At 36.2% G+C, this 19,649-nt stretch overlaps 1 protein-coding gene across 3 annotated transcripts in view; it reads right to left on the reverse strand.

Annotated features, from left to right (window-relative positions):
- Nucleotides 1-185: 185 nt before the first annotated feature.
- The window catches only part of LOC100222223 (uncharacterized), a 39,294-nt gene continuing 19,830 nt past the window's right edge, over nt 186-19,649 (reverse strand). Inside the window, exons 7-15 of one of the 3 annotated variants that reach the window (XM_072935027.1) lie at nt 19,362-19,520; nt 12,191-12,346; nt 11,629-11,753; nt 10,305-10,484; nt 9,262-9,427; nt 7,870-7,976; nt 6,122-6,187; nt 3,733-5,121; nt 186-3,699 (exon numbers count right to left, since the gene is read on the reverse strand). In XM_072935027.1, coding sequence (XP_072791128.1) covers nt 2,611-3,699; nt 3,733-5,121; nt 6,122-6,187; nt 7,870-7,976; nt 9,262-9,427; nt 10,305-10,484; nt 11,629-11,753; nt 12,191-12,346; nt 19,362-19,520 — 3,437 coding nt within the window. In that variant the 3' untranslated portion in view covers nt 186-2,610. Of the gene's footprint in view, nt 5,122-6,121; nt 6,188-7,869; nt 7,977-9,261; nt 9,428-10,304; nt 10,485-11,628; nt 11,754-12,190; nt 12,347-19,361; nt 19,521-19,649 lie in introns of all 3 variants that reach the window. The other 2 variants (XM_072935022.1, XM_072935034.1) reach the window with 2 other exon arrangements.

The following is a 19,649-nucleotide window of genomic DNA, read 5'->3' on the forward strand; positions in this document are numbered from 1 at the left end:
GGACAAAATAAAGCCCTGAGGTGATTTTTTGCTGTAGTCAGGCACAGCATGTGACTGAAGTGATCTTACCTTCAAATGCAGCATATGGAAGGGGTGAGTGAGGCAGGAAGGTTGGACCTAGCCTAGGATTTACTGGCAAACTACTGATCTACTACAGGCTTTCTAGAAAATAAATTCTGGAGACATTGTGCCAAAGATTGTTTAATGCCAGCATCTTACAAAACAATATTAAAATGTTTCATAATATCAACATAAGTATTGATTCCATTCACATTTTTATTGAATGACATTTACTCATTTTGATTCCTTTCTTCTTCTCTCCTCATTTTCAAGAAGGACTTAAACAACTATTTTTCTAGAGAATGTCAATAACTGAGATCTGTTTGCAAAAATTTCCCAGACCACCCATTGGCATAACAGTCAAGTAACAATGATACATAATGAGTCCCTGCCTCTTTATTTGCCAGTTCAGTGCCAAATGGTTGACAGAGTGATGCATTATCTTACAAAAACAATTTGCAAGATTTGTGTATTTTAAGGAAATTCTAAAAGTCTTAACTTCGTCTTTTCAAAAAAAAAAAATCAGACTTTCTTACCATTTTCTTTACTATTCCATCTGGCTTGTTGGTTTTCCTCTTTTTGGAGATTACAGATAGGGTTTTTTAAAACCATAAATCTTCTCAAGTGAGGAGAAGCTTTGGCTCTGATCCTGGAAACCTATATGTGTTTCACACAGCAACAACATATATTCCCCCTCCTGGAGTACCTCAGAGTTAGAGGACTAATGTGATGTAGTCTTTTGTAGGCAGATATAGGTCTTTCATGTATTGCACAGTATAAACAAATAAAAAAGTTTTAGAGGTGTATATTCCAAATTCTTAGTTCTATCCAATCAACAAGTGTGATATTCCAAAAAATTATCCCTGAACTCTAAAGTAATCTAGGCCAGATTCTGAGATCTGTGTGTGTCTTTTTGCACAGAATTGTGTGCTGACACCAAAATAAGAAGTCAGCCTTAAGGCCCTTGGAAAGTCCCAGGCCATCACTTTCCCAGGCCTGCATTTCCATTTACTCCAATCTGCTGACCTACGTAAATTAGGCAACTTTTCTTTTCTTTAATTTAGGTACTTGAACATTTTACCAATGTATGAACAGAATAAAAGTAGGGGGAATAAATTATGGAGTGATGAGGAAGAGGTTATACAGCAACTTCTGTGAGCCAGAGAGAAGAGGATCCATGTTTACCTCTGAAAGAATTTTCTACCAAGGTCATTGACATAGAAACCAAGAAAGAAAGAAGGAAAAATAAGAGAAACCTGTAAGTGTCTGTTCCAATAAACACTTTGTCTCTTGTGACCAATGAAGAAAGTGTCCTGGCTTGTAAGATAAGCATGTATTCTATTGCCATCTGTTGGAGGTTGGGCAGTTTTCTTATCTCTTCCAAGAACAATGTCTCCCTCTGGGGAGATATCTTCTGTTAATGGGCCATTGAATGACTCCCTGCATGACTGGGAAAGTTCCATCATCCCATTGTGAGATGCTCCACCCAGAGGGGAGGAGCCAAGCATTCTTACCTGCATAAAATCAGCACTTTTTGAGACACTGCCAGCCACTTCACTGGATTCCCAGAGGAGCAGCTTCTTCTCTGCTGAATTCCCAGAGGAAGACCAGGCCCAACTACTACCAGACCTTCAGAGAAAACTAGACCCTTCTAGAGATCACCACTTCAGCAGCATCTCATCTGCCACTCCAGGAGGAGCAGCCACCATTTTAACTACCATGTTAACTACTACCAACATCCTGACTCCTCGGGGTGTCAAGTTTCTGACTCCATCACTAGTTTCGTTTGTACTAATTACATTTTTTTATTATTATTATTTTTATTTAGTTTTTTCCTAGTAAAGAACTGTTATTCCCATTCCCATACCTTTGCCTTAGAGCCTTTTTTAAAATTGTGGTATTTCGGAGGGAGGGGGTTTACCTTTTCCATTTCACAGGAGGCTTTTGCCTTCCTTCACAGACTCCTGCCTTTTCAAACCAGGACAGGAAAGTGTAAACTTATGAATTTTGTAAGAATGTATAAAAAGCATGCATGCTATAATAAAAACAGGTTTGAAGTTCTTCTGAAAATGGAGTGTGTTGCTTTGTATTGTCTCAATTACGACAGAGTGATAAAATTGTAAAATAGTTGCCTTTGCTAATTTACTGCAACTCCTTTCATGTAAGGCACATTATCAAGTAAACTGCTCTGCAACTAAAATTGGTGTGTTGCTGATTCAAAGGCAAAGATTACACTGTTAAAATGTAAAATTGATTTGTCAGCATGACATTACACTTTGATTAAGAGGCAAACACAGTTTACCTCCTCAGCAATTCATTTTTTATATATCATACATGATAAACATGATTGTGAAAATGATTGTAGTAATAAAGTACAATTTCTCTTGTAAAAGTATCCTAAATCTAAACATTTCTTCGGTCTTTTTCAAAATATTGGCACTTAAATTATATGCATAATAGTATGCTTTGATTCCATGAGAAGTTTCTTTCAAGTAATAAAGATCAAGCTGTTTCCTGAATAGGCTTAAAATGCATCTACAGTAGTCTATGCTACTTTAGTGTTAAATAATGAGGTAGCACATTGTTCCAAAATTGTTCTGGATTATGTAAACCATTTGCTAGATGACGTTTGGATTTCATGTTTAGTTTAGAGCTGTTTGGTAAAGCACTACTTTCTGCCCTTTCTGGCTTCCTGGGTTTGCTTTTCTTTTCTGGAAGTTTACTACTATAGTTTTTCCTTTTATCTTTTGCTTTTTCCTCTTCTTCTTCCTCCTCATCCTCATCTTCTTCTCCCTCACCCTCTTCTTCCTCTTCTCCTAAATCCCTTTTCTCCTCATCTCCTTCTTCTCCCTCTTCCTCGTCACCTTCTCCCCCCTCTCCCTCTTCCCCTTCTTCTTCCTCCTCTCCCTCTTCTCCCTTTTCTTCTTCCCCCTCTTCTTCTTCCTCCTCACCCTCTTCTCCTTTTTCTTCCTCCCCCTCTTCTTCTTCCTCCTCACCCTCTTCCCCTTTTTCTTCCTCCCACTCTTCCTCGTCTTCTTCCTCTTCAACCTCTTCCTCTTTTCCCTCTTCCTCCTCCCCTTCTCCTTCATCTTCTTCTTCTTCTTCCTGTTCTCCCTCTTCCCCCTCCTCTACCTCTTCTTCTTCCTCTCCTGTTTCCTCATCTCCCCCTTCCTCCACTCCTTCTTCTTCCTCCTCATCTTCCTCTTCTTCTTCCACTCCCTCTTTTCCCTCATCTTCTCCACCACTCTCTTCTTCCTCTCCTACTCCTTCATCTTCTTCCACTCCTTCTCCCTCTTCTTTATCTTCCCCTTTCTCTTCATTTTCCCCCTCCTCTTCTTCCTTTTCATCTTCTTCCCCCTCGTCCCCTTCTACTTCTGCCTCTATTCCTTCCTCTTTCTCATCTTCTCTTTCCTCTTCCACTTCATCCTCCCCACCTTTTCCGTCTTCCACTCCATCCACATACACTTCCTTAGCTTTTCTATTTGCATCTTCCTCATCCTGCTCTTCTTCGGATACCTCTTCTTCCCTCTCTGCCAATGATTCTCCCAACTCCTCTTCATCTGCTTTGTCTTTTTCATTCTCCCTTTCTTTTTCCTCTTCATCTTCCTTTTCATCTTCTCCTTCCTCTTCTGCCTCTACCTCTTTTTCTTCCCCTTCCTCTTCTGCCTCTACCTCTTTTTCTTCCCCTTCCTCTTTATCTTCCCCATCTTCCTCACTCTCTTTTCTTCCCTCACTTTTAATTTGCTCTTTTTCTTTTTCAGTGCCTTCCTCTTTCTCATACTTCTCCTCCATATCCTCCTTTTCTCCCTCACTCATCATTTCTACTTCCTCCATCAACCTGCCTTGCTCATCTCTTTGCTCTTTGCCATCTTGCTGGCTGACCTCCTCAGTCTCCTCTGCACCCTCATTCCCACTGTCTCTTTCAGTCTGTGATTCTTCTTTTTCATTTTCTTCCTCATTATCTTTTCCCGCTTCATCTTTTTCTACTGAAACTTCATCTCTGCCTTTTTTAACCTCACTCTCTTCTTCCTCCCCTTCACTGTTAACTGTTTCATCTAGTTTTTCTTTTTCACTTTCACCCTTTTCACTGCTTTCATTCTCCTGCTCCTGATCAGATTCCTCCTCATTCTTAATTTCTAACGGCCTGACTTCATCAGGTACAGCATCAGAGCTCATTTCTTCCTCATTCAGGCTTTTTAAATCAGTCTGTTCTACACTTTCTTTCTCATTGTTTGTAGCTTGCATCTCTTCAATCTCACTGTCTTTTTCAAAGTCCAACTGTGTCACTGTCCTCCTTGCCCTCTGGACAACTCTGTGTTCATAGTAGGTCTCTTCCTTAAGTACATATTTTTGGAGATCATAAGTAATTTCCTCAGTTGAACATGATGATGAAGTTACAGATACTTGTTTCAAAAACTGATGCTTTTTTTTAAGCTCCTTCTGTTCTGCACTACTTCCTTCTCCTGTGACATTTATTCTTTCACACTTGTCAGATTTTTCAACACCATTCTTTATTTTGTTTTGACTATCTGTTGGTTTTTCACTCCCTTGCTTTTTAACACGACTGTATTCTTGTACAATTAATGAATCAGTCTGGGGCTGATCCCTGGGAGCAGAAGGAAGTACCTCTATTTTAAGGGATTGCTTAGATTTAACAGCTTTTGGTTTTTTATTGGAAGAATTTATTTTTTCAGTCAGAATTTGATTTTCAGTGGGAAGATTATATGTTGCATCCTCTCTGAAAAATTCAGGATTTTCCACACACTCTTTTTCCCTTTTCACTATTATGCTTTTGTCCTCGGCAATTTCTTGAGCACCACTTTTCAAAGTACTATCACTTTGTGCATGCCCAGATTTACCTTTCTTTATACTTTTTCTGGCCACAGGCTTCCCTACAAAGGCAGTACTCTTTTCTAAATCTGGTCCAGTTGACTCTGGAAGTGAAGACTGCTTTTGTAAAGAGCCAGACTCTAATTTTGAGCCCTCCTTTGTGACAGAGGAATCCTTGTTTTTCAGCCCACCCTTACCATCTCTTTTCAGTTTCACATTTTTATTGTTCTTCTATTCCACATGAGAAGCAGAAAATTAAAAAGAAAGAAAAAAAGCATTAAAGACAAATGGCAGCGAAAGAAAAAGGTTACAAAAGCATTTGAACAAGAAAAGAAACAATTTGTGAGAGGGGATTAAAAGACAGCATAAAAGGTAGAATATTTCACATGAAATGAATTTACAAGTGCACATATTAGAATAATGTAATAACCTGGTAATGATCAGTGTAATGCTACACCTTTCTCACTATCCAAGGAAATGCAGAAAGAATTGTGCAGCCAGTGCCACATCCCATAAACCAGAACAGGGGCAATGCATGAGGCTGTGCAAGAAGGAGGAAATCAATACAGTTCTCTTACACCTTCCTCCTTTGGAAATCTTCTGATGCACTCATTGTTACGCGCTTTCTAAGAAGTTTGAAAATCTGTTATCTTTCTGCTTTAAATTTTACACTTATTTAACAAATTATGAACTTAAAAATCTAAAAAAAAAAAAATTAATGGAATATAACAAAGTGCTGAAAAGCTGGGATCGCTTTAGGAGTGAAATAGAAAGTACTACAAAGTACTTTAATTTCATAATTAAGACCAGTATTATTACTCCTTGGTAAATATCTGTTAATAAAATCTTTATTTACACTGCGTCCCAAAATATTTTCTTAGCAAGAAACCAGTGGAAATATATGTTATCACATGAAGTTACAATGTGTATATAATAGTCTTTTATTTCTTAAACTGGTGAAATATTATGCACTCATCTCAAACTGCACTGGATATGTGGAGTTCTCTGTGCCTGCCCATATTCTCTCTGCCTTCATGCAGCTTCTTAGAATTTTAGGTCATGGATATTCAGAAAATTAGCAAGAGGAGGTCTATAAAATTTTACTGTCTTTTTAAAAACTCAAAGCAAAATAATGGGCAATACAAGAATTGCAATAATGGACTAGGACAATGCAAGAATTGCATATTTTTAAACATCAGTATCAACACAAATATGTAATTAGTTACAGTACCTTCTGTTTTTGGAGTGGTGATAATTTTAAGGACCAGTCACCAGGATTCAACTTCATTGCATGTGTCTGCAAAAATTAATATCTCTATTAAAAAAATAAATATATTTAATACAGAAAGCAGCATCAAAACCCAGTTTTACTAAACAGAGCTAGTTTATGAACATTTTAATACTATTGTACAGACAGGGTGAGACAAACCTGTATGATCATTCAGCTCACCTGTTTCACTTCCACTTCATCATTTTCTGCTTATAAAGAGAGTGGGGAACAAATGTCCACATCTAAACTGTCTGTAGGGACTGAACACTACCCTGACCCTTCTTAGAGCCCACAGGCACATTTGAGACCCACCTTCCACTCACTGTGAGGTTACAAACAGAACCTTACTCCATTATCATCACAAACTTCAACTCAACATCCAGTTTGGCAGCACAGCCTTGAAAGAACATCTTCAAAGAAACATTGCACAGCAGAATTTTTCCTTTATCTCTTCCACATGAAGCAAGAAACCAAAAGGCATCATAGAATACTGCTAGGTGGGAATATATAATGAATTTTTTCTCATCCCTTTCCATATATTCCAAATGACAATATAATAATATTGTCTGCTGTAGAATATTATCATGGTTTAACCACTATATTCTTTTTCAACACAGTGAGCATGGGCAGTTCTGGTTTCAGACTCCCAATAATTTGTATCATCAATATAACATTAAAGGTCTTTCCTCATTTTGTCACAAGTGTCAATAAGATGTATGTTGCCACAGTCTAGAAAACTTGAAAAAAACTATGCTGTAGCAGATTGTTTTGATTCAGATTTAAGAAGAGCAACCATTTATATTGTACTTTGACAAGTTGGCCTGATAGGCTTTTTTTCAAATTTATGCTTAAATTTTTTTTTAATGTTTTAAAATTGATTCAGGATAGGTATAAAACTAAAAAGGATAAGGAAGTCTAGCACATGAAGTGTGAAATATATAAATAATGCTTCAGTGAATTAATGGAGGTCATGCTGTGCATGAGATCTGATCACTTTTTTTTCTTGTAAATCAAAATGAAGTTTTATAATAAATAAATGGCATGCACCAACAGACTGTTAAATTAAATGCAAACAAATAATAATTCCTGTAGATGTTCAATCCCTCCACCAGAATTGTGGCTGCATTAAGGCCAGGACATGTCCTTTCTGCTGAGAGAACAATATGTTTTGGAAAGTTGTACAAGTCATAAGGTGAACATGTTTTTTAAATAAAAAAATTATGTAGGAACAAGCTGGGGGATCACCAAATAATCAAAATGTCTGGATTTTGGCCTTCCCTTTAATATGATCCACCTGTATTAAAAATACTTTTCTCAAAACAGGAAAAGATGCTCTTCTGCTTAATTTCCTGCAATTCTCTCTTGGAAATCATCAAGAAAAGAGAGGTCAGACATAGAGATCACCATGTGGCCTCCAGCATCCTTTTCCTTTTCTTTCTGATTTCCAGAGCTAAAGTGTTGGGAGGCACTGCACTGTTTGGACTGCTTCATATCACAATACTACTTTAAAAATTAAAACATATTTTAGCATTGGGTAATGATGATACGAAATGCATGCTCATTTAACAGTGTGTCAGTACTTCTCAGTGTCACATATGATGCTCTGGTAGTCAGGAGTTCTGCATTAGAACCTGAAACACAATTCAGCTTCTTTGTCTCCCCCTGCAAAAATTACTGAATTAAAGATCCATTGCTGGAATATATATTACCATATTTAGGATGTCAGTTGTATCTCCAAGGTTTCTGTCAATATTTTCATTATCTGAATCTTGTTCTGAAGAGACTTCACCAGGTTTATCTTTTTGATGATTATTTTCTATAAGGTAAAATAGGGGCAAATAAACAAATGTCATAGGAACAAGCACTGTATAGTAAACAGAACACCCCACACTTATAAAATAGAGATTATTCTTATTTCACTAACATAGAACTGAAGTCCTCAGATTCTTCATTCCCCCAGCCCAAGACACAGCAAAACCATTTCCATCTCCTTTCATCACTAACAACAGAGGTAGCTCAGCAATCTGGTCCAAGTGCACTGCAGATATCTTACCATTTCTGCAGGCTTTCAAAGCCTAAACATAACATGGGACAACAATTCTTTTGGATAATCTCTTTAATAATGGTGTAACAATTAGACCAAAGTAGCTGCAGTGGTGTTATCTCCTTTGCACTTTATCTGTGTAATGGATGGAGAGACAGTGAGTTTCATGCAGCATTATAAAAATGTCCCTACATCATCAGGTCTATGACCATTTTGTACAGTACAAAACCTGAGGTTTTAGATTTAAGAAGACTCTAAAGGAAATTCAAATTTCACTGCATTGCTTTCCTGGAACCAGAAATGTTAATGGACATGCTGGCAGATTTAGAAATAATCATATTCATCTATGCATTAATTATTTTCAAATTAGATTTGTCTGTCCAGTAAATCTGAGCTAACAATTACACAGAAGCTCTGCATTCTGCACTCTTCAGCATTGTTCTTTCTAGGAAATCACACAGGCCCAGGATCCCAGACAAGTCCAGAACTGCTCTAGAGAATCTGTGCCGAAGTCCAGTGCTGTGTTATGGTTATCCACACTTTTCCATCAGCTATAATATTATAAATCCTTATTATCTTAAATAACAAAGCGTGAAGAGTACTTCTGCATTTCCAAGTGAAGAAGAAAGGTCCTGTAAGAATTAGCAGACCTCTTTTCTTATGTTTTCTTATCCAAGTTCCTTGTAGGCTTACCTATGTCCTTAAGACTGTTCCTAACTTTTTTTTTTTTCTGTAATTCCTTTTTTTGATGTGAAAACAAAGTAAGCAGTTAATGTTCTTACAGTATTTTTGTGAACCTTATTTCTAAAGGCTTAAGTAACCACAGGTACAATTTATAAATTGTTTTTCTTTCACTTAAGCCTCCTCTTGATCTTTAAACTTGTTTTGCAAACATGAACAGTGTGAGGCAATTTTTGTCTGCACTTTTCAGATTTCATGCCTGTATGCTGCCAGACTGTCCTAAGACTGAACCTGAACCTCTGCACATTTATTTATGAATGATGAGAGTCAAACCACTCTTATCAGAAAATAACAGCAAGATGTGGAGACACTTCACCTTTATCATGGTCTCCATCCCTCCCAGATTCAGCTTTAGGCTGACTTGTTGCAGAAAACCAGAATGGGCTGGTGTTGCTTGTCACAGGCAGTGAAGATTTTAGGAAGCCTTTCCCCATTGCAGGCAGAGTTTGTGCCATTCGAGCAAACTGCTCTGGTGACCTTTCCTTTAGAAGATTGAAAAACAATAAATTGAGAAAAAAGGTAGAAGAGCAAAATGTAAGCAATGTCTCATACTTATAATGGTATTTGCTATTAGCTTGGGATACAATGTTGCAACTTAGTAAGCAGAAACAAATATATTTAAAAATTTAAATTATTTATAGTCCTAGAAAGTGGACAGGTACATAGTGGGATTTTTAAGATCATCTCTATGCAATTATTTCAAGCAATCCTAAAATATAAACAAAGGAGAAAAAGAACTTTTTCCTTTTTATCTAAAATAAAAAACTAATCTCTCAAATAACATCAAAGTATTTAATTCGTAACATTGATACATTTTTATAGAATAAATTCAGGTTTTGGTAGAGTTAGTTCTCAGACAGGTAAGTGAAATGATCCAATTCATTGTGCTGTTTAAGGAAATCACATGGCATGTGTAGTGGAGACAAAAGAGCAGAAAGCAGTTTTTTAAGCAGCTACATCTAATATTCTCCTTTGATATTTTATAAACTATGAAATTGTTTAATATATTCAAGGATTCAGAGGGAACAGCAAAAGAGTCAGGTTCTTGGTATTTTTAAAAAAATATTTCTAAGGTAGTTTAAAAATGCAAAGAAGCAGGTTCTACATTTTAGAACAAAAAAAATACAAACCAAATTTGAATTTCTTTGACAGAAATAGTTAAGCAAAATCAGACTAATACCTACTTTTTTTCTCCTGCATCAATTTTTGGGACCAGGGGAAATGTCTGTTTTTCATATTGTACATTAAAATTAAACCCTTAGTTTAAGAAGACATATTTAACTGCTTGGCATAGGCTGTGATAAAAGTGATTTTGACTCCTGAAAGAAGCATGACAACTTTAAATACCTCTGAGCTTACCCTCTCTCGACGTCGCATTCGTGCTGCTGATAACTGCAAAGTGTTTGCCAGCACAAAGTCCCCTCTTGTTTGAGAGGCAGCAGCAGTCAAACGAGGCTCATATAAATCTTCCAAGGGTATTTCAGATCCTTTAGGTCTTGGAGCAGCAAAAACCAGCATGTGACAACCCCCACAAGCAACCTACAGCTCAAAAAAAGGTCTGGTTATTTCATTTGCAAGTATCAAGGATGCACATTTCTTACAATCATCTCTAGGGACTTAGACGATAAGAAAGAAATGTAGCAGAAATAAGATACAGCAAATGGCTTCAAATGTAGTTGCCATTTAGACCAGCAAGATAAAAGTACTTAATTACATTTATTAATGACTAGTGATCTATGTTCACTTCTTCTTACTTAAACACAATGTATTTGTACTGAACAGAACAAAAGACAGGACTATCAAATTTTTTATATAAAAGATAGCAAAGATATTTCCACTGATTTTCAAGAGACTTTAGCTATTTATTTTTATACAAGTCACTTGAGAGCAATACTGATAGTTTCAAACCTAATTATTTTATCATAAAATCGTTAAAATGTAAAATAAATTCAACACCCTCCAGTAGACACAATATTTCTACATCATGATCAGAGGTTTCACTTTTTAAAAGGCTTAAAACACTCACTGTTTCCAATAAAACTTCCTTCACCTCTAATTCTAGTAAACAAACAGAAGTGATCAATAGACTTCTGTTGCGAATTTTGTTAAATCCTGAGTCATGTTAATCTTTTTGATGCTGACAATTCTCTGACATTTCTTCCACACCTCAAGAAGCATATGAAAAAACTTCCCTTACACAATTCCCAAAAGAAAAGACTATTCTTGCTTTCTTGTCTGGTTTGGATTGAAAAAACCCAACATCTCACATTTTCTTGAGTTTTAAAAGTATCCCACTGTACAAAAATTGTCAAAATTGAAAAGATTAGTCTCTGGTGTTTACAGAAAAGATATACATTTCCACATATTTCCAAACATCCAAGAGTAATAAATAACTCAGTTTATAAGCTACCACAGCTCTGAAGACCAAGACACCATAGCACAAAAGTACTGAATAAAACCCTAAAGAGCAATCTGTATGTGTTGCCCAAGTCAAAGACATTCTAAACTATATGAACACTGTGCTAAGCATATATAATATCCTCTTTCCTTCAGTTGGTGTTGTCCACTAATTAAATGCTATAGAAAGAAATAGTTCTATAATGATATTTCAGCTCTCATTATTAACGTCTTTCGTAAAAAGATAAATATTATTATGTTTGAGAGGAGTGAACAAAGGTTTTACCAAAAGGACTGTGAACTTCAAGAAATTGTAACACAGAGTGGGATCAAACAGATTTGTAAAACTCTCTTCTCCAAATCCTAACTTGCCATGTCGTCCATCTCCAAAAGTAAACATGAGGCCATTCTCTGCATATGGGAATAAAAAGGATGTTAAAACAAAGATTCAACACACAACCAGAACAGAACCATTAAAAAGTAACAGGCTATGAAAGTAAGAAATATTTCCTTTCCAAAGTACTGTCTGAGATGTTGGTCTAGACAATTTGTAAAAAAACCTCCACAACAAAATAAAAGATTTAAACTATACAGAAAAACAATGGCTTCTAAACAAGAATATTTGTTAGCAAGGCATAATTAGGAGGTTATAATTCCCCAGGAGATACAGAGTTATGCATGGCATGGCTGGGAGTCAGAAATTCCTGTTGAATTCACCTTTCTCACTGGCTCATTTCACCCTTAGAACCAGTAATGGATATGTCTGCTACTGCTCATTGTATAAGGAAAGCTTTTACAGCATAACAGAGGGTTGCTAGAAGTGGTTCCAGAATTTTGCACTCCCATACCTGCTATCACAGCAGTGTGATTTTCCCCACATGAAATGTTACATATTTTATGCCTCTTCAGGCGTTTCACAGGCTTCGGTACTGAACTTTCAAACACAAAAGTTCCATGTCCCAGCTGCCCATATTGTCCAAGTCCAAAAGTATAAACATCTGTCTCTGAAATTATACAGGCAGGGTTAACAACAAATATGCTGAAATATATATTTATTGATTTATACAATAACCTATGTTCTATTCACCAAATGGAAGGCCACTGACATAAACATAATGAAAAAAAGTTTAATCAATTAAAAATGTGCCAACTAATCCATTACATTTATCAATTATTAATATACAACAAAATGAGAAAAACAGGAATTGAAGCACTGAAGTATATGCAGAGAATTTTAAATGGTTCAATATGTGATATATTTTCTAACACAAATGCAAAATATTCCACTGATCATATGTACACAAAGCAAAGTTTAACAAATGTATGGGAATTTACATACTGCAATCAATTCAAGACTACAATGTTTATACATTTATATGCATTTTCACAATAGCCTCATATTAATTACTCATTAGCTCCATGAACACTATATGACCCTAAATTTAATAGACAAGACCTCATAATTTGTATGTAAGAAGAGATTGGAACAGTGACAGAATAAGTTTCAGTATTCTGTTCAGCTACCAAATCAGCCCTGCAATAAATACAGAGAACCCTATAACTGTGTTATCGTCTGACAGAATAATCATCTTTCCACATTTATATTTTGTCTGTTTAATGGACTGTGTGTGCCAGGAAAAAGAATGAGAGCTTCTCCAAAGCAATAAAGAGTCTTCGTGTATCCATCACAACGGGGGAAGATTGTGAAGCTTGGAAATCTTGATGAGGTCATGCTTGAACCAAGAAGTTTTTAGGGAGAAAAGGAGAAGTTTTTCTAGAATTTCGTTTCCTGCTCCTTTTTCTTTTGCATGTAGGCAACAAAGGAAAAGTGACTTAAAGTACTTGAAAAGTTGTTATGAAAAAGAGAGAAATATTATGAACTGACAAAAAAATATTCCGTGTTAAGTTAAAAGAACTTTCCAGTTTCAAAGGAACTGTGATGAAATAGTAACACAACATATAGAAATGCTCTTTCTAGGAAAGTCTTTTCCTTTCTGTTCCTTATAAATTGTTCCATAGTAGGATGTCATGAATTCACACCATTAAAAAAAAAAAAAAAAAAAAAAAGCCCAATGGTCTCACTTTTTTTATAAACTGTAGACAAAAAGCATTGAGCAAACCTGGGTTTTTTACTAAATATAATGGCAAAGCTCCCTCTGCTGGAACTTTTAGTGCAAGAAACCTCGGGAGGTTTATAAAGTAAAAGAAGTAAGAAATTTCCTGTAATATTTAGACTTCCTGCATAAGAATCAAGAAACTGCACCTGAAACACAGGAGCTTCCTCTAAGCAAACAAAAGTCTCATCTTTATTTTAGTAAACTTCTTTCTGAGGATGGCTGATTCAAAAAATTCTGTTTAGAAGTACTGCATTTCTTTTAACAATTCATTGGAAACTGGCAGATATTTTAACTACATGGCTGTATCTGATTAATATAATTATTTTGAATGAACTACAATTTTTTTTCTTTAATCCTAGCATGAAACATGCAAAGTCTTCTGCATTTGAGTTGAGAGGGAGATATTCTCAAATGTTAATTTTAAAAGTGCAGGGAAATTTTTCTTTCCTGTGTTTCCACTGAAAATGAGGAAAAAGGCCAATCCCAAGCCAGGTTAGAGTGCCTTGATACAATGAATAATTTCTTCTGCTGCCTTTATAGACCAGCACCTAAATGTTGTTCTTCCTAAATTTGCTTCTTAGTGAATTTATCAGGGTAGAGGAAGAAAAAAAATCTTGCACCTTTCTTAAATGATTCACCACTCTGGTGCAGAAGTGAGGTCACACCTCACTAATAACCCCCTTTAGCAGAAATGAGGAATTTCCTCCCATCTGCCTTTATAAATGCATGGAAAGAGAAGTGTATGGAAAAGCAACCTCACACACTTGATAAAATGACAGGGGTGAATTTCATCATTCTGAACACAGCAGCAGCTAACGAGAGGGCCCTTGAAGGATAAAGAGAAATGGTTTCAGAGTTTGCACAGAAGACAATGGCTTTGCTGTTCCAAGTGACCTCCAGCACTTGAGTGCTGGAAGAGTTGCTTCTTTACATCCTATTTCCCTCTTTGGAAGAACAGGGATATTTCCATCTTTGCAGGCATCCTTTGAAATCTGTGTGACCATTTGCACCATCAATAAAACAGTTCTAGGCAAAAGGCTGTATATCTTTCATATGATTTTTTTTAAAGATGTCATTTGCTGACAGAACTGTGTGAGCTCAGAGAATGTTTCTCAGAACCATGCATTCCCTGCTATGTATCTAAGGCCACAGATGAAGTTAAAAAGTCCACAGACCTAGAAAGGAAGCAGACAGGTAAGATTATATCATAGCAACATAGAATGGTTTGGGTTGGAAGAGACCTTAAAGATCATCTGGTTCCAAGGCAGGGATAATTTCAACTAGACCAAGTTGCTCCCATCCAGCCTAGCCTTGAACACAGCCAGGGATGGGACATTCACAACTTCTCTGGGCAACCTGTGCCAGGGCCTCAACACTCTCACAGTAAAGAATTTCTTCCTAATATCCAATCTAAACCTACTGTCTGTCAGTTTGAAGCCATTCCCCTTTGTCCTGTCACTTCAGGCTCTTGTAAACCGTCCCTCTCCATTATTTCTTGTAGGCTCTGCTCAGGTACTGGAAGACTGCCAATAGATCAGCCCAGAACCTTCTCTTTTCCAGGCAAAACAATCCCAATTCTCTCAGCCTTTCCTTATAGGGGAGGTGCTGCATCCCACTAATCATCCTGGTGGCCTGTCCACATAAATTCATTTCCTTGAACATTATCATTATTATTACTACTATAACTACTATGCCAATGAACAGTACACTCCCACAATAGCTTTATTTTTAAAGACCTTATGCTGAAAAATGTTACTGTAAAAAATCAACTGTCAACACAATGTTCAGTATTCAGAATTAGTAACTGGATTTGTGGATTTCAGTATAAATAGTATACAGACTTAAGAATGGTTTGAAAAATCTAATAACCCTATATGGTCTGAATTGTGAGTTCTGACAGAAAAACATAGAGTTTTTACATCCTTTTTGTCCTCTTTCAAAAGGGTGCCTTGGCTTTCTTTTCTTTTTAAAAGACCTTGAGACAGAAGATGAAAAATCCAACATTTTACATACTAATGCACTAATGTTCTTATGTCAAACATTCTATTCTCAATGGTCTGCTTCACTTTTTTCTTTGAAGAGCTACCTTTGCTTTCCTTCCTTTCAGAGAATGAAAGGAAGTAATATATCCTTCTATAGAAAAAATTATTCCCAGAGGATCTGTCCTTATCTGAAAAAAACTGCAAGATATTAAGGCCACTCCAAATAATCTGTTTCTTCTTTTCCAATTTCTAGATTAGTATTCATTATTTTTCTACATTTTAAAACACCTTATTGAAAAAAAAGCACACAAATTGGGATTGTTGTTCTCCCATATTTAATTTGAAAGTGATAACACCAACAACTTTCATTTGCAGCAGGAAGAACCTGCAAGCACTGGGGGTAGTCAGTGCAATTTTTTGAGTCTCTGAGAGAATGAATCTGGGATGAGGACAGGATCCCAGACTGGCTGACTGACTGCCATGAAATGAAAAGCTTTGTGTTCTTGAGATTTTGCACTACAGAATTTTTAAATGCAATTCTGTTTATTGTCTAGAACAATTGCAAATATTAAAGGCAGAGATAACAATAGAACTTGTAAAGATGATGGTTTCCAATACCACACTCAGCATTTCTAAAACCAATCTTTTAAAAACTGGGCTTTTTCCTAAATTATTGATCCCAACAATTTAATTCTTGTTCTCTGGGAAAAAGAATTGAGTTTCTCATTTTAGAATTTCAGAGGAAAAAAAACCCCAAATAATTATTTTAATATATATTTTCTACCTTTTACTCTGTAGAGATTCCAAGTACTACCTTGATTTAATAACCCAGATAACAGTGGTTCTCACCACACAAAATTGCCAATAGAATAGATAACAGTCATAAAAAAGAAATCATATGAAGTGCTTTGGAATAGACTAATTACACATGAGAGTCAGGAAGAAACTTGCCTTATACTCTGTAAGATAACTGAATTATGCCTTCTTCTAATTTGATCAACTCTAAGTAGAAATTATGTCAAGAAATGAGCCCGGATGTGCAACAATTTTTCCATGACATTTTCTCTTGTGGTTTTGCTATGCTAAATTAGATAGATGAAGCAGGGGAATATTCAACAGTCACACACACAATTCTCGTTTCCTGAGACTGAAATGTCACATCCTTAAAAACTGGAAAGACCCTGAAAGGATGAAAACAACACCAATATATATTATGCTCCTAAAGGCAAGCAGCATCCATTTTCATGGAGAATGACATTTGAAATTCAGAGTTTCTTCAAAATTGTATTACTTTCTTAATTCATGAAAATAAGCTTAAAAGAGGTGTAAATGTTTCTGTCCCTCTTTAAAGATAGCAGAATTCTCAGTTTCTGGCCACACCACTTCACCTCAAGAAAATTTAGGACCAATTTCAAGGGAAGTTTCTGGTGCAAAGCCATTAATGTATGTGTGACACAGTCACTTAAGATTTTTAGTATCCATATCTACCTCTTTTCACAACTTTTTCCTCAAATTCTGCTTTGAGCCAGAACATTTTCTCCATGTTAGCACTTCTGTCTTCTGACGAAGTATCTTTCCTTTGAGACAGTATTGCCACTATTCTCTACTGTTTCACTCAAAGTGTCTTAGAAGTTCACATTTGTCACCTATTTAATAATAGCTGAATCACCTTAAAAAATCTATCTGATTTTTCACTGTTATCACAACTATCAATCTTTAGGAAATGTATTTTGTTGGGGAATACAGTTTTCCTCTTTTTGTGACTCAGCTAGGTTCTCTGGCACATAACACTTTGATCATCAATTGTCTGCTCAGCTAGCACCGAATTTCTTACTTATCTTCTACTAAAAATTTATTTCCATAAGCAAGTAAATCTTACATACATGCATAATTATTACGGTATTTTCTTCACTGCATTTTTCCTGTGGCATTTATATTTCCCTTTTTGCTCTAGCTCTTATACAGATTTCACTGTCATGATGATGGCATCCAGGTCTGTATCTTTCTTCTAAATCTCTGTAACAGTCATTGGTTATAATGATCTTTTATCACATGAAACACCATTAAGTCAAAATATCTATTGGTTGAATTCAGATTTATGGTTTAAAAAATAATCAACAATGATAATCAAATTCTTTCTGCAAAACTTCACTTTGTAACTCATAATATAATGCTATGATTCATGCATTTGTTGGTCCCAAATTTATGGCAGTTTTTGCACTAATAATGATAATTTGATTTCACATGAAGACATTTATTTTGTGACATAGAATACCGCCAAGGTAATACTGTATGTTGGTGTAAGAAGGGAGAAAAAGGCGGAAGAAGGGAGAAAAAGGCGTTGAAATGTAGACAAATGTTTACATTACTTCCTGGATTAGCTACTGCTATTTTCTCTTTTTAGTTTTCCCAAAGGGATTTTAACCTACCCAGAATCTTGCAGCTTGACTCACTACACATGACCTTTCCCAGCATTTCACTTCCACTTTTACTCTTTCCAATGGCTTGCAGTACCACTCACAATCTCCCTCAGTTAGATTTTCAGTTTATATTATAGAAAGTTTGGCTACATAACCTTGAATGCACACCACAAGATCATCAAGAGACAACCACAGAGAACCTTCAGAATACAGATTTAAGGACTGATATCTATAATCCAATATATATATATATATTGGTTATATATCTATATATCTTGGGTTTACAGCTTTTTCATTTTGGCAGAAGAAAAATCACAGGCTATACAGTTTTACACATATTATTTGCATTACAAGCTAAAGCTGAAATTTTTTGAACTATCTTCAAACAAAGTCAAACTTACCATTCCTGCTTCTACACCACTCTAGGTCAGGATAGGATTTGTGGAAAGAAATGGCTGGCACTGCTTTGTACATATGCCTTGGAAAAGCTAAGTCACCACTGGCACACAACTATTTAACAGTTCAGTAACACACAGCGCTTTCCAAGTACTATATATGTGACCCTGTGAATTCATATGTTACATTTGTATTTGCTGATTTTCATAACCTGCACAATATGTCATATGTATATATCTGTACTAGTTTCATATTTATGCTAAAGATTCTGCTCAAAGGCACAAGCAAATTCTGTATCACAATAAGAGATATTTAATCCATTCAGGCATGCAGCAGATTGTGAAGCTACTTGAAAAGTGACTTCCTACATACCTTCCTAAATATTCAAGAGCATTTAAATTTACTACAGAATGGAAGCTTCACTCTAGAATTTCCCTCTCACTGCAATAACAATTTCAAGCTTTTTAGAGGAAAGAAACATCAATCATCTGTGTTGCACCAGGGGGTGCTGGCTTATTACAACTCCAGTAAGAAAGGCACTCAGCCTATGTAAAGTTCTCTTAAAATGTTATTTATTGGAGCTAAGAATATAAAGAAAAAGAAGACAGGATCAATAACCTTCTGTGCCTTCAGAGGCTTGGAGTCCCAAGCTGTGTAGAATTGAAAAGGATCCCAGCACACTGTGTAGATCCTATCCATGGAAGGTTACTTCAGTTTGAGCTCTTACAGGATCTTCTTACATCCAAAACTACTGGATCAATTATACTGAAAAATTCAGCATTTCATACTTAATAAAAAGGACATTCACGTGGGAACTTGCTGTTGAAGTTTTAGATAAAGCAAGAACAGGCAAGTGGTGTCAACCAGGAGCTGCCTGGAAGCCCCTCTGTTAAAATCACCTGGCCAAGTTCATCCTGTAGCCAAGGGACACAGGCAGTGCAGCACAGCCTGCCTGAGCTGGGTGGTACATGGATTTCTACCTCCTTGGTGTATAATGGCCTTCCAGCTAGGATCAGCATCCAGCATTTCAGTGGGATGTAAATTCTTTAGAGTTACTGGGGTTTAAATTACAGGGCTGTAAGAAAAGCCAGTTAAATTGCATACCTGTCAGCACCACGGTGTGTTCTCCACCACAAGCAACCTTATTAACCTTTTCCATAATTCCCAGTACAGGCTGTGGGACTCTATTGTTTTTCAGCTGTTCAGGGAATAATCCCAGTTTCCCATTCACAGATTCTCCAAAAGTATAGAGCTCACCATCTCCTGTGAAAATACAGAACAGAGTATGGTTTCTAGCACACACACACAGGAGCAAGGATGGGCTGTCAAGACTGCTGCAGACATAAATTATAAAGACAGAAAAGTGCATGAACATTACAGGATAGCTGAACA

This window comes from Taeniopygia guttata, chromosome 1 (genome assembly GCF_048771995.1).
Source record: "Taeniopygia guttata chromosome 1, bTaeGut7.mat, whole genome shotgun sequence".
NCBI classification, from domain to species: domain Eukaryota; kingdom Metazoa; phylum Chordata; class Aves; order Passeriformes; family Estrildidae; genus Taeniopygia; species Taeniopygia guttata.